Source organism: Colius striatus, chromosome 4 (genome assembly GCF_028858725.1).
Source record: "Colius striatus isolate bColStr4 chromosome 4, bColStr4.1.hap1, whole genome shotgun sequence".
In the NCBI taxonomy this organism is placed as follows: domain Eukaryota; kingdom Metazoa; phylum Chordata; class Aves; order Coliiformes; family Coliidae; genus Colius; species Colius striatus.
In genome coordinates, this window is record NC_084762.1 from 1,932,570 (window position 1) to 1,946,582 (window position 14,013).

At 40.5% G+C, this 14,013-nt stretch overlaps 1 protein-coding gene across 1 annotated transcript in view; it reads left to right on the forward strand.

Annotated features, from left to right (window-relative positions):
• The window catches only part of SLC9A3 (solute carrier family 9 member A3), a 45,087-nt gene extending 31,282 nt beyond the window's left edge, over positions 1 to 13,805 (forward strand). Inside the window, exons 7-16 of the mRNA XM_061995745.1 lie at positions 629 to 831; positions 2,221 to 2,310; positions 3,394 to 3,464; positions 5,559 to 5,688; positions 8,077 to 8,192; positions 8,816 to 8,945; positions 9,438 to 9,614; positions 10,124 to 10,199; positions 11,817 to 11,930; positions 13,558 to 13,805. Coding sequence (XP_061851729.1) covers positions 629 to 831; positions 2,221 to 2,310; positions 3,394 to 3,464; positions 5,559 to 5,688; positions 8,077 to 8,192; positions 8,816 to 8,945; positions 9,438 to 9,614; positions 10,124 to 10,199; positions 11,817 to 11,930; positions 13,558 to 13,805 — 1,355 coding nt within the window. The remainder of the gene's footprint in view (positions 1 to 628; positions 832 to 2,220; positions 2,311 to 3,393; positions 3,465 to 5,558; positions 5,689 to 8,076; positions 8,193 to 8,815; positions 8,946 to 9,437; positions 9,615 to 10,123; positions 10,200 to 11,816; positions 11,931 to 13,557) is intronic.
• The last annotated feature ends 208 nt before the right edge of the window (positions 13,806 to 14,013 follow it).

The following is a 14,013-nucleotide window of genomic DNA, read 5'->3' on the forward strand; positions in this document are numbered from 1 at the left end:
CATCTGGGAATAAGTGAAACAGGCTTATTTGCCTGTTTGTTTTGGATTCACTCAAATAAAAGGTAATGCATCTATCTAGCTGGCAGTTTCTCTAACCTCTGTACTCCTGTCTAGAGCTTCCTGGGCTGAATAAAGTGCCTAGCTCCTCCTTCTAAACAGTTTGTTGTTATTCAATTAGCAATTCAATTAACCACTTCTCCTTAACTGATGATCTGCAGGAGGTGTTCAAACAAGTTCTCAGTAACTTGACTTTGTCACCTGTCAGTATTCCTGGAATGAGTGCTTACCGATGCTGTTATAAGGTGATAATTAAATAGGAAACATTCATCAGTAACAAAATGCATCCATTAAAGTATTTGAGCTCACACATTGATAAACTTCGGTTCTTTCTTAACTGAGGCTTTCAAGGGCACACAGCAGAACATCACCTGTAGGGCCTATGCCAGAGGGCAGCACTCTCAGAAGAGCTGCTGGCTCACAGAGGAAGCTTCACCTCATTCCTTTAGCTAAGTATATAAGGAAGGGTACCCAGAGGAGGAGGGACCATTTCTGTTACACAGTGTTGGGGTATTGACCTTTCCTAAAGATGTTTTTTTACACATTGCCATTTGTGTTTTTTTCTTAATAGGTGTAGTGTTACAGACATGGATTCTGAACCACTACAGAGTGGTCCAGCTGGAGATTATAGACCAGGTGGTGATGTCCTATGGTGGACTGCGCGGAGCGGTTGCTTTTGCCTTGGTTGTGCTTCTGGATGCGACAAAAGTGAAAGAGAAGAACCTGTTTGTCAGCACAACCATCATTGTTGTGTTTTTTACTGTCATTTTCCAGGTAAATTAACTTCTTAAGCATGCTTCTAGCAAGAAGAAGTAGTCCCCCAAAGTACCACAGTACCACAGCAGTTCTCAGCTGAAGGTTGCATATTGTTTCACTGAACTAGAGGCATAATTGGATTTGTAATTTTAGTAACAAAGATCCCATTTTATGTTTTCATGTGGCACCACAAGGGACAAAACACAATTTCCTCCGTGCTAAAAAATGTTCAGTCTTATCTGCTTGGTATTAATAGTGCTCAAGTTAACATCTGATTAAACATCCTTCACCTCGTGTGAATAACTACAGGGAACAGTCCTTGTTATGGGCAAATGCAGTCATTGAGGTTGTGAAATGTGTTCCCTTGATTCGTGTCAATGTGGATCAACGAATATGGATGATAATTTTTGGTAACTTTATTTGTTCTTGTGTAACTTGTTCTTGCTTTTCGTAACGGCAGCTTGACAGGTGTCCTGGAAGACTAGCTTGAACCAGGTTTTGATAAGGAGGGTGTTTCTGCTTCTTGTAACGGCAGCTTGGCAGATGCTTTGGGGAGATTAGCTTGAACCAGTTTTGCAGAGATATACACATGGAGGTCGCCTGGGGGACACCGTGAGGAAGACTACTGACTTCCTCCGACGACCACCTAAAGAGGGTGAAAAAGACCCCCAAGATGGAACAAAGCATGCGCGAGAAGCAGAGGACCCTTTCCCAGAAATGATTAACATTTTTCAGCCCCTTCGAGGAAAAGTCATGAATACGTATAAGGCCTTCCCTACTTAATGCGAACTCGGGATGTGACGGGTGTGCGTCCTGATAGAGCAGAGGCTCTCAGTGCACCCAGCGCTGTTTGCTTGCTCTTATTCATCCAATAAATTCCTAAACTCAACCAGAATCCTGCTCGGGGATACTTCATTTATCACAAGGTGATTTACCTGAGCCCAAGTCCTTGTTTTAAAATATAGTCAGTGGGACAAGAAAGCCTTTAGCATCCAGACAAAATAGCACTTTCTGGATGAAAACATCACCATTTTTAAATGGAGGTATGTCAGAATATACCAGCTTGGAATTTGTTCTCAAGTTTATTATAGAAAGCTTAAGTGTGCTCACTAGCTCCTGATATGTGAAGAAGATACAGTATTAAATGGTATAGGAAAAACTTTAACCCTTCCACTACTGTATTTTTATTATAGATGTTCAGTTTTTCCCCTGGTTGGTTTCTTTTCAAACTTTTGTAATGGGAGCTGAGGGTTCTGCACTATTTTATCTCCTAAAGGGAACCAACTGAGGAAGTGTGAGAGCCACCACATAACATACCAAAATGCCTTCTTTCTCTTTAAGAATGGCCAGCTGGAGGAAAGCCTTATGATAATTCTTAAGTATTTATTATCATGGTTCAATCCCTAGGGACTGACTATCAAACCTCTGGTCCAGTGGCTGAAAGTGAAGAAAACTGAACACAGAGAGCCAAAACTGAACGAGAAACTTCATGGCAGAGTAAGATTTTTAAAGAAACTCCTATGTTATCTTGTTTTTTGATTTCCAAAGAGTGCCTAAAGGGGGAAAAAAAGATGAAGAGAATATCTTTTTGGAAGGGAGGGGAGAACCAATTTTCAAGTGCAAAATCCTTCAAAGATCATCTGTAAGATGTAATTTGTTTTTGGGTGGAGTCCTGTGAGAGAAGAGTCGATTGCTCTTTCACTTGAGAGTTCAATGGGGCTCTCCCTCTAAAAGAGAAGGTCATTTGATTGAAGATGACTAGGGCATAGCATGTGGAAGTAAGTTTATTTTTCCTTCTTAGCTATTGTTATTTACGTAAAAGGTATGAAAGCAGGGTTTGCAGCTTGCAGTTACAGAGGCAGTCTGCTGCCCAGTGCAGGCGTTAATCACACCCTGAAATTACAGAGTAATGCTAGTAGTTTTAGTTCAGTGTGAATGCTGCAAGTGCCAGCATTTCTTTAGCCTTTTAAAAGATTTGGAAACGTGATTTCTTCCAATTTGCTTTCACACAACATTATAAAGTTTTTATTTAGTAAAGGGAAACATACATTTTCACTACCAAAACAGATTAAAGGATGGAAGACTATAAGACATCCTTCATGGCCTTTAATTCATAAACTTTTCAGATTTGCACAGCTATCCTGCATGGAGTTTTTCAACACTTTCTTGTAAGGGCTTCTAATCTTTGCTGTCATCTTGGAAGCTACCTGAAGTGAATTAACAACTTAATTGTTAATTGGCAGGGTTTGTTTCTGGCCATTCTTTTTGAAGACTTCTGAATGAATACATTATGCTTTTGTTACCCAGCAATTCATGTTAAAATGGGAGCTTAAGTATCTTCTTACTGAGACCCTTGCAACTCAAGGATAGGTAATGAATTTGTAAGGAACTGGTTACAAAGCTCAGAACCTTTGAAGAAAAGCATATAGTAGTTTGTATCTCTGTAAATGGGGAAAAAATATCTGCTTAGCAGCAATACAATTATTCTAGTCACCTGGTCTAACCTGACATCAGTTGAGCTGGTTTCTAATGATGCCTTTTATTTCTGTAAAGATATCCATTTCTCTTTCACTTTCCTAGGCCTTTGACCATATTCTTTCTGCAATAGAAGACATCTCTGGACAAATAGGACATAATTATCTGAGAGACAAGTAAGTAGTGACTAACTTGGAATGCTGAGATACTGCTAGGAAATCTTACCTGTGAATTATTACTTTTTAAGCCTGTGTGTTTAGGGATGTCAAATGTAGTTTAAAAGGTTATATGCTGAAACTTTGGAAATGTGAAACAGCTCATTTTTGTCTCCTACAACTGAAATTTTTCTTCCAGAGTTCAGATTTGGTCTTTGCAGGTGCCTCAGTTCCCATCCAGGACTCAGCTTCTCTCAGGATCTGAGAACTGGCCATTTGCACAAGATTTAACCTAAAATGTAAATGTTGTCCCTTCTCTGTAATATTCCTTTCATGAACATCACCTCTGTGTGGAGACACAAACAAACCCCTCAGCTATGACAGTGCCAGTTGTTTATCCTTTACCCTTGCTACAAAGGATGTGTTCAACACCTTTGACAGTGATAGCAAAGGGTGCTTTGAAATGACTCTGATAGTTTAAGCCTATTAGTTTGGAAACAATAATGAAGATTATGGATCATTTCTTTGTTTATATAGTTGATTGTCTTGAGAGAAGCACAATTACTCAGTTACAGACATCATTTTCTTTAAAGAGAAGAGTTACCATTGTGATGGGCAGACTTCCATAATCTAGATAATAGATGTGAAAAATAACACATTACATCTGGATATCTTTAAGAATGCTGTTTAATTGTAAGCAGTTCTCTCCCTGGAGTTAGGTCATTTCATAGGTACAGAGCTTAGATGCAGTTCTGACCTGTTAATGTTCTGCTGACTCAACGTGTCATTTCAATCCAAAAGTGTTAGTTTTCTGCAGAGCACTCCCCTAACCCTTGCTGAGGGGCTGCTTGTAGAATCGTTCACCTACCTGTACCTAGTTACAGGGACAGCATCCTTCCTTTCCCTTTGCTCTTTGTTCATTTATGCTGTGAAGATTTTTCATGAAGTACTCCAAATAAAATATCCTCTTTCTTTTGGTCTAAATGTTTACTTTTGGGGAGTTAATTAGCTGTGGGTGTATTCCCCAGTTTTGACATACTGTCTTGATATTTAAAGTGGCAGACTAGAGTTGGACTTCTTAGATGTCAGAAAGTAATCTCCCTGAGTAACAAGAGAAGGATTATCTTGTAGATTCGTGGCTGTGTGGTTTGATGACTAATGTATTTTGAATGAGACCACCTTAAGTCTGCTTCTTTTGGACTATTTGTACGAAAATGCTGTTTCCTCAAAGGAAACATCCCTCAGCATCCTCTCTGACTGCTCAGGTGTGGCAGCCTGAATTAGAGACTGCTTGTCAGAAGTTCTGCCCAGAGAAACGGAGTAATTGTCCATTCTGTGAATAACTTTTAACAACAAAAAGTTTTCAACTATGGGAACAAAAAGCTGTGAACTGAAAATAGCCATTGGGCAAGATGGATAGAATCACTCTGAATAGCAGCCTCCAAAATTGCCTCATGCCCTTTAGAGAAAATCTTGAAGTGAGATAAAAGTAAAGCAGCCTTTGTCTTCTGGAGCCTAAATATGAAATGGCAGATGTCCTACTACCAGACAAGCTTGGAAGTGTAAATCACAGAGAATGCACATCCCTCCTGCACCCAGAGTACACCAATGGCATGAATAAGGCCCTCTGGCAGTGCTTTTGGAAGGGCACTGCTGTTGTGAGCTGATTTTCTAGGCAGACTCTCTTATAATACAGCTGAGGAAAAGTAGATTCCCTTCCAGAGGAGGAAAGAAAGCTAAACTCTGAAGTTATTATATATAACTGCATAATCAGAAGTGGAAAAAATAAGATAGCATGATCTCTCAGAGTATAAAATGTCCTAGTGGCTCTGAAAGGGGATACTGTAATTATAGCACTCTGGCTGTTGTAGTAGTGTTTGGTAAATGAAGCTATGAAATGCTTTGACAGCTGTATAACTCTGTAACAGGCTTTTCCTTAACTTGCTTTAAATGCTCATTGAAAAGCTTCGAACCACAAATCCCTCACTTTGTTGTGTTTGCTTTTTTGAAGTGCTTAGCTCACAAAAATAGCATTTTATGCGTTTGTGCTAAACTAAAAATGCTGTGAAACTAGAATTGCTTGTTGCCATTAACACAGTTTGTTTAAATTATCAGGTGGTCCAATTTTGATAGGAAATGCCTCAGTAAAGTACTGATGAGAAGGTCTGCTCAAAAATCAAGAGACCAGATCCTTAATGTTTTCCATGAACTCAACTTGAAGGATGCAATTAGCTATGTGGCTGAGGTACTTATGATCACTTGTCGATATATCATGACATCGTTTGGGCTTTGGGGCTTTTTAAAGTGATAATATAACCTGAAGTTAATGTATTGCAGGGGATGTGTAAAGAAAACCTGCTTTCATTTCTGCTCTGCTGCTTTTTTTTTCCTCATATGCTTTGGGTCTCATTGAGTGGCTGTAGTTGTCAGTATTTTACTGAATAACTTTGTTTCTGTATTCATTGCAAGGATAAATACTATCATTCCAGAGGGACTGGGCAAGCTACTGTCTTTCTAAATGTGTCAACAGAGTCTGGCCTCTGCAAAGAAGTGGTTCTATGTGATGGGTTTCAAAGACTGAATTTGGAAAATGAGATGAAATTGAGAAATTCTGTTAGTGTGAAAAATGGGGAACGATGCACCAGATAAAGATGTAGTTCCTTTTGAGGTTTTGTAAATTACTGATTCAGATTTCAGACCATTTGAGCACAAGAACTAATTCTCTTTCTCGGGCTTTCTGGGTCACACCTCAGAGGAAGGCAATTAATGACTTTGATGCTGATGAGCTTGAGACTCATGTTCAAATTCACTACTGAATCTCTTCAATAGTTTCATTACAGTATTTTTTCTCTTAACAGATGCAAAGGACTCGATAGATCTCTAAACCGTGCAGATTTAGTGCTAGAATCTATACTCAGTAGTGCCTTAAATCCTATGCACTAATGTCAGATTAAGTTAGGTTATTCATTTTAAGGAAAATAACCTTTTTCATTATACTTTAGTATAGTTGAAAATGCAAGGAAACTATCCCAGTACAGATGATATTTGTATATATTCTCTTGGCAAATTTCTACTTATCTGGTGATAATAGACAAAAGATTTGCAACATAGTTTCTTCCAGTGGAAACTGGTTATGTTAATAGGGCTGATTAGTCATGAGTGAAGCTGAAAGTCATTCCACCTTTCTCATGTTAATATTTGCTTCAGTGATACACTGCTCTAACAACTTCTTGAGGTATATCTTTGAGCTGAATATCTGTGAATTACAAGCTGACATTGAGATGGAAGGCATTTCATCGAGGAGGAGTAAAGATCTGTCCCCTCCAGCTGCTCGCACTCTTCTCACTTGCAAGAAACTGAGGAGTTTAAAAACTGGTTTAGAAAGGTTTCTTTTTCCAGCTCTGCTGTTATGCTGCACCTATACAATAAACAAGGGCTTGAGAGAGTTCAGTTTGAGCCTAACTACATTCCTTACAGTTGAGGAGGGAGAGCCTAAGCCCGGCAAAATGAAAATCATCCAGAGCAAGTGAAGAGAAGCAACTTGAAATATTTCTAGTTCATAACTTCTGGCTAAAAATCCTCCGTGGATGATATGGTACTGTGTATGTGTCAAACACTAAACTTGATTAGAAAAGAAAGTCAGATGCACTTAAAATGGATGGGATGATCCTGACATAGAGTTTACTTATTCTTCACTTAAGTTTTCTGCCTACAGAGGTCAGGATGCACTTCTCAATGCCACTGATCTGATCCAACTGTAACACGTGTGGGCTAGCACTGTAAAAGAAAACCTTTGCTTGATTTGCTCTATGAATATAAAAATGTAAAGGGGACACAATACAGTTCAAATGGGAGAATTGTAGATAAAACCTCTCTCAATATTCTGCCAGGGAGGTTTTTTTCTTGGTGTATTGTTTATTACTACAGTTTAAAATGTAGAGACCTGCTGTGTAATTTCTCTCTGCTGTGATTCAAAACCATAGATGGGTTCAGCCTATGTAACCACAATGCCACTCAAGAGATTACACAAGCAGTGGGGAGAACTGTAAAGACAGAAATCTCTGTTTTTCCAGAGAATTAGTCCTGTTATGCTAGTTTTAGAACTGAGAGCAAATCTCATCTCTTCAGCATCTCATCTCCTCATGCCATAACTTAGTGGTTCACCTTTGAGAATGCTCTTGCTGTGTCAAGTGGTAACAATCTGCATAGACATCCCTATGTGCTTGGTTTGCAACATGGTACAAAGTAAAAGCTCCATCTCTGAGGGGCTCTCTGAAGAGAAGAGTTAGACTACAAAAGCACAAGGATATAATCTGCAAATAGATTGAGGCTGAAGAAATCACTCAGCTCCTCACAATCAATCTACAGGAGTGCAGTAGCTTCTCTCCTGCCTTTGTCCATTGGGATAACATCACTCAATGGAAATGAAACCATACCATGAAAGAAAAAAAACCAGCTTGTATTTGTTACCTGAATACAACAGCTTGTATTTGTTACCTACATACAGCTTCTCCCCTGCTTCTTGTGCCATTTTGCACACAGCAGCCTCACAAACTACCCATCCTTTTTCTGATGACACATTTTGCCCTGAGTGTTTACAGCTGTAATATGTCTCATTTCTTTCCATGGCCAGGGAGAACGTAGAGGCTCCTTGGCATTTATACGTTCCCCAAGTACAGACAACATGGTCAACGTGGATTTCAACACCCCACGCCCGAGTACTGTGGAAAGCTCTGTCTCTTATTTACTGTAAGTAATGTAGAGTCATGGGCTGTGTGGTTTTCAGTGCTGGATGTGAGGAAACAGAGCAGTCTGTTAAACTGGGAAAAATATTCTCTACTTTTTTTGAACAATGACTCCTTTCTCCCACACACAATTGCTGTATATACAGCTGGATCCTTGCATGTTTTCACACACACACAAGGGGTTGGACTGGGTGATCTCCTGAGGTCTCTTCCAGCCCTTAGGATTCTGTGATTCTGTGAAAGGCTGGTAAGATGAAGTAGACATCCACATTAGAGCTTTTTCATGCTCCTTCTGATCCCCAGCTGCTACAGACAGGGCTGGATGTCATTTCTCTGCCTGAAAAAAAAATGCTCTTTCCTGACCCTTTCACCAAACAGACCATGTGTCATAGAAACTGAGAAATTATTGCTACACTCACCTGAAAGACAAAACCCAATAATCTTTTCACACCTCCCACTAGGTATTTGCTCACTCATTTTCATTTAGCTGATTTTGAGCTTTCCTCCTTCTGTTTTTAAAGCTTCATCTTCTCCCACTCTTTCCACATTTTCCTGGGTTTTTTTCCTTCCTCTTCAGCAATGACTGATTTTTAAAACCTGCTGTTTTTACATTGTCTTCTTCTTCAGGAGAGAAAAAGCTGGGCCAGTTTGCCTTGACATGCAAGCTTTAGAGCAGAGGAGGAAAAGTATCCGGGACACAGAAGACACAGTGGCTCATCACACCCTACAACAGTACCTGTACAAACCCAGGCAGGAGGTGAGAGCAGAAAGCTAGCATGGGACATGGTTTAGGTTTGCCAACCTAAAACTAGGAGGCAATAGGAACCCAATCTTGGGAGTGAAACTCAAAAGGAAAGAACCCAGCTGCCAAACCTGCACCCTTGAGGAATATAGACTCTTTGTCTATATTCTTTCTCAAGTCTGAACGTGCCTCTATAACAGAACTAGTGCCCTTGATTTCACTGGGGGCCACTGGAATGCAGAACTGGGTCCAATATAGGACTAAATGGAGTGTATCAACTGCAGTGACTCAGACACTTATAGGGGAGAGGCTTCCTTTGAATGATGGTCACACTTACCTACCTAAAATTCCTGGACTTACACCCCATTTCATGGTGAAGAAAGAGGATTTGCATTGCTGCCTTCAGACTAGTCTTTCCATTTTCATGGCAGTGATTGAATGCATTGGTTCAGGGCTTCCAGATGTATTTCTAAATAAATGAATATTGTCTTCCCTTCCTGGCCACAGCACAAACACCTGTACAGTCGACACGAGATCATGCACAATGAAGATGAGAAACAAGACAAGGAGATTTTCCATAGGACAATGAGGAAACGCTTAGAATCTTTCAAGAGTACCAAACTAGGAATAAACCATTCCAAGAAGCTCAATAAAATCCACAAGAGAGACCGGGGCCAAAAAAGGGTAAAACACTTTCACAAGGACCCAGGTGTAGCCACCTATTATACAAACTGAGGGGCTGGGAGGGCAGGTCCTACATCCTGCACTTATCTCTGTCCTGTCAAACTTCATAAACTTAAAGGGCCTAAGCAAGAAGAAATTGAACTAGGAGATAACTCAAGGGGCATCTTCTCACGCTCTGCTTTTCCTCTGTGCTTTTGGACTCTTCTTCTGGGTGAGAGATTTCTGATCACTGGAAAAACAACAGCTCTGCAGCCATGCTACACCACTGTGGGGAGATTGAGCAGGGTAGCACTATCGCACAGAGCATTCCACAAAACTTGCATGAAACTAAAAGGGGATGTGGAGCCTACAAAGGGCCAGGGTTCCTTTCTTTTCCTATAGCCAGCAAAGATTTGTAGAAAGTAAAGATTTCTGGTTAATGCTGCTGAACTGGTGATTTCAAAGGGTGTCACTGCCACTGCTCTCTGGTGATGGTAGTGGTTTTGGTAACTGTGTTTGTTTTCTTCCAGCGAAACAGCAGTGTCATAGCAAATGGAAAAATACCATCTGAAAATCCAATTCAAGAGTTCACCCTGAAGGAAAAAGGTAAAAAAGGCTGTGAGACCAGTCTCATCCACTGCATGTTACCAGCTGCAGTGTCAGCAAAGCGTCACTGACAAATGTTGTGATATGAAACAGGGAAGGTGGTATTAAAAAGAGACTTCTAGTCAGAGTTCAGAACTCAGAGTGGGGATCTGCTCCATACTGATGTGCAATGCCTCAATGGTTTAGAAGTTTTTCTAGGCAGCTGGATGACAAGCCAAACTTTATCTGGCTTTTTTTTAATTGCACTTTAAAACGATCGCACTTCAATTCTGGAAACAAAACAATGCAGTGGCTACAACACAGATGAACTTTCAGTTTTCTTTCGGATAAGCTGCACAGAGCAACTTTTGTTAACGTTTTTCTAGCTCATCACTGCAGGATATGTCTGCCCTGGACACCATGTCATGTAAAATTCAGTAGTTGAGGCGACAGTCTGATCTGAGTTAAGGTTAATTTTGTTTAGAAGGTTTTAAGCTAGAGATGATGCTAAGCAGGCACATTAGAACTCAGGGAGAGTGTAGCTTTGAAAGGAACACATAGAGGCCAGTTTCAGCTCTGATTCACCCTCCATGCACAAATTTGACACAGAGGTCAGCCTGGAAAGAGCAATCTGAAGCTGACTGGCCTAGCAAAAGCTGGGTTTGCATGTAAAGCCCCACATTCTTTCATCTGATGTTTTAGGCATCTTCTGGCATTGAAGTCAGTCATAGCAAGAAGTGATGGACACCAGTAAGTAATTCTGAAATAATGTGTCCCTTAAAAATCAAAACATGGTTTAAAAGCCACTGAACTACCTCTTATTTGTATTCATTCCTCTATTTATGCATGCAACCTCTTGGTCTCAGAGAGCGCTGAAGTAGAGAGGGATTCATCTTTTCTCAATAGCTCCAAATAAAGACATTTTTCTTCATGTATGTTCTTTGAATCATTTTTAAGTATTATTCTTCTCTGACTGCCAGGGGCAATACAGGCTGGCTCAATAAGTGTAATATTCCAGAACCTTTCATCACGAGTAGAGCTTGCTGAATACTTTTAATTGGGTCACTCAATGTTGTTCAAGAACACTGTGCATAAATGTCATCCTCTGCTTGGAAATAAAAAAGCTTCTCACACAACGACCCCACCAGGTTTGCAGTCAGTCAGGGCACTAACGTTGTCCTCTGTCCAATGACAAAAACACAGTGACTGGTCTTTGTCACAAGATGACAATTGTCAACAGGGGATCATTTAAGAAGCAAAGCCCAGAAGAAGCAGTGGTGCCAAATCACAGGGTGGTTTTTTTCCAGTCCCAGGAGAGCAGACAATTCTATCAGTCAAACTTTGCCAGAGTGTGAAATCTCTCTCTATCATAGCACCAGATAATAACAAGCTGTGTTGAGTCTCTTGATGTAATTGGTATCCAAGCTGCCAGCTCTCTATATATTCACATTCACATTTCAGTGCTACAGCTGCTGATTAAGTTTTGCCCTCATCTAGGTCCTTGCTGAAGACGTGTGCTTAATAACTATGCCAGCAGCAAAACAGCATGAAATAGCATTTTCTATCAGAACTGATACAGATTTGTAATAAAATTTGACTTTCTCTTCTTTATCTTTCTTTTCCTCCCCCCCACCTCAGATTTGGAGTTCTCTGAATCAGAAGAAAACAATGATTATGAAACTTTGCACCTAGGCAAAGGAGTGGATTTCCTGGCTAATGTGACAAAGCAAAATTTCACAGATACTCCCAATGGTAAGAACATTATTTACCCGCAAAGTTGGGGTTGGTTTTTTCTAAGATGCAAAAAAACCACAAACTCCAAACCCAAAGCTAGAAATTCTGCTGATTTGGCTGTGTGTTCTGCTTTGTTTTGATGTATTCTATTAGAAAATACATTTGCTTAATATTAATGTTAACAGATAACAAGTTTTGGGTATGCAGAGGTATAGAGAGCATCCAATTTGCTGCTGAGAGCAAAACTGCCTAAGCCAGACCTACAATCACTAATTATTTCTAGCAACAGAAAATGGGCTTTTTTTCAGTTGTCCTGCCTCAGAAGACGAGTCAATATTAGTCCTTTGGAACTATTTTCCACTTGCATTTGAAGCACTTTGTTGTGATTCACCTCACGCTTCTTCTTTCAGGCAGGATTTTTTCTCTTTAACTCCCAACTCCCTCAGGTCCTTCCAGGCTCACAGGAGGCACTGAAAAGGGCACATCTGCAGCATTGCTGGAGCACTCCTTGGACTTGATTTCCAGCCCTGAAAGACTCCAAAAGATTGAAAGTGTATCACTATACGTAACAGAAATTATGTGATATATAAAGCCTTAAAATTTAGTGTTTAAAATTCAGTATTTTCAAGTTGGCACTTTTGTGCTGGAGTTTTCATCACCACGTCACCGTGTGATTCCCCTGCAACACGGTGCAGACACTCATGTCCCTGCTCTTTTGGCAGATGTGGTCAGGAGGCTGGGACATCCCTTTTTTCTATAGTAGCCAGCAACAGGACAAGGGGTGATGAGATGAAGCTGGAACACAAACAGTTCCACTTAAATATAAGAAACGACTATTTCCCTGTTCAGGTGAGGGAGCCCTGGCACAGGCTGCCCAGAGGGGGTGTGGAGGCTCCTTCCTTGGAGGTCTTCAAGACCCGCCTGGACACATTCCTGTGTGACCTGATCTAGGTGACCCTGCTTCTGCAGGGGGCTTGGACTGGATGAGCTCTAAAGGTCCCTTCCAACCCTTACCACTCTATGATTCTATGTACTGGTGCAGCTTTTTCACTGTTCCATGGCAAATTCTATGTTTGAGAATATAGAAGGACTTGCAGAAATCCATCCAGAAATAAGTGGGTGGCAAGATACAGACCTGGACTCATTTTTAAAGCTTCTTTTTTGTTTTATATTAAAAGGCTCCTGTAACTTACTGATGACTGTTCTTCTCCCTCACACAAGTATCCTTTATGGAGCTGTGCAGCTCATACTTTTTTCCACCATTTGTTTCCTTTTTTCATGTGTTTGTTTTAAACTTTCTGTTGTTATTTCATGTCGTGCTAAATTTTGCTGAAACCCTCCTGGCTGATTGTATGGATACTTCTTGTATTTAACTTTTTGCCTCCAGATATCCAAAACAGAACTGCATATTGGATATAAAATCCAGTTTTTCTCTTGAACAGAAATCCAAAATGACTAGTAATGAGCAAAGTAGTAAGAGCAGCCTATGTGTGTGTATATGGGGTGTGTTTTGGCACACCTGCCCCAGCACCTATCAGCCTATTTCTTCCCACTGTAGCCATTCTCCTTCTACAAAGCATCTCGCTGTACTACCAAGGAATTAGTTTGATTAATTGTGTGTGTCGCTCGTGAACTTTCTTTTCAGGCATTGACAACCCAGTGTTTTCAGCTGATGACGATCAAGGCATCTACATGAACTTCTCCCCATGGTTATCTAGTGAAGATACCGTGGTGCCATCACAAAGGGCCCGGGTGCAGATCCCGTATTCTCCAACCAACTTCAGGCGACTCGCTCCGATCCGGCTCAGCAATAAATCCATAGATTCCTTCCTGCTAGCAGATGGCCCAGAGGACAGACCCAGATCTTTACTCCCAGAATCAACGCATATGTAATGTTTTACAAGACATTATCACCTTTATTCTTCATCAGCCTTCCTATCAGCCCTGACTACTGACAAGTAAACTTTCCTTTTCTGACTTTTCTTCTCGCAGAGCATCTCTTTCCTTCCTGATTCCTTCATACAACTAAACATCTTCTATTTTCCTCCAGTTTGGATAACAAAACACCTTTCTATTTTCCTTCTACTGAAAAGTAGATAAG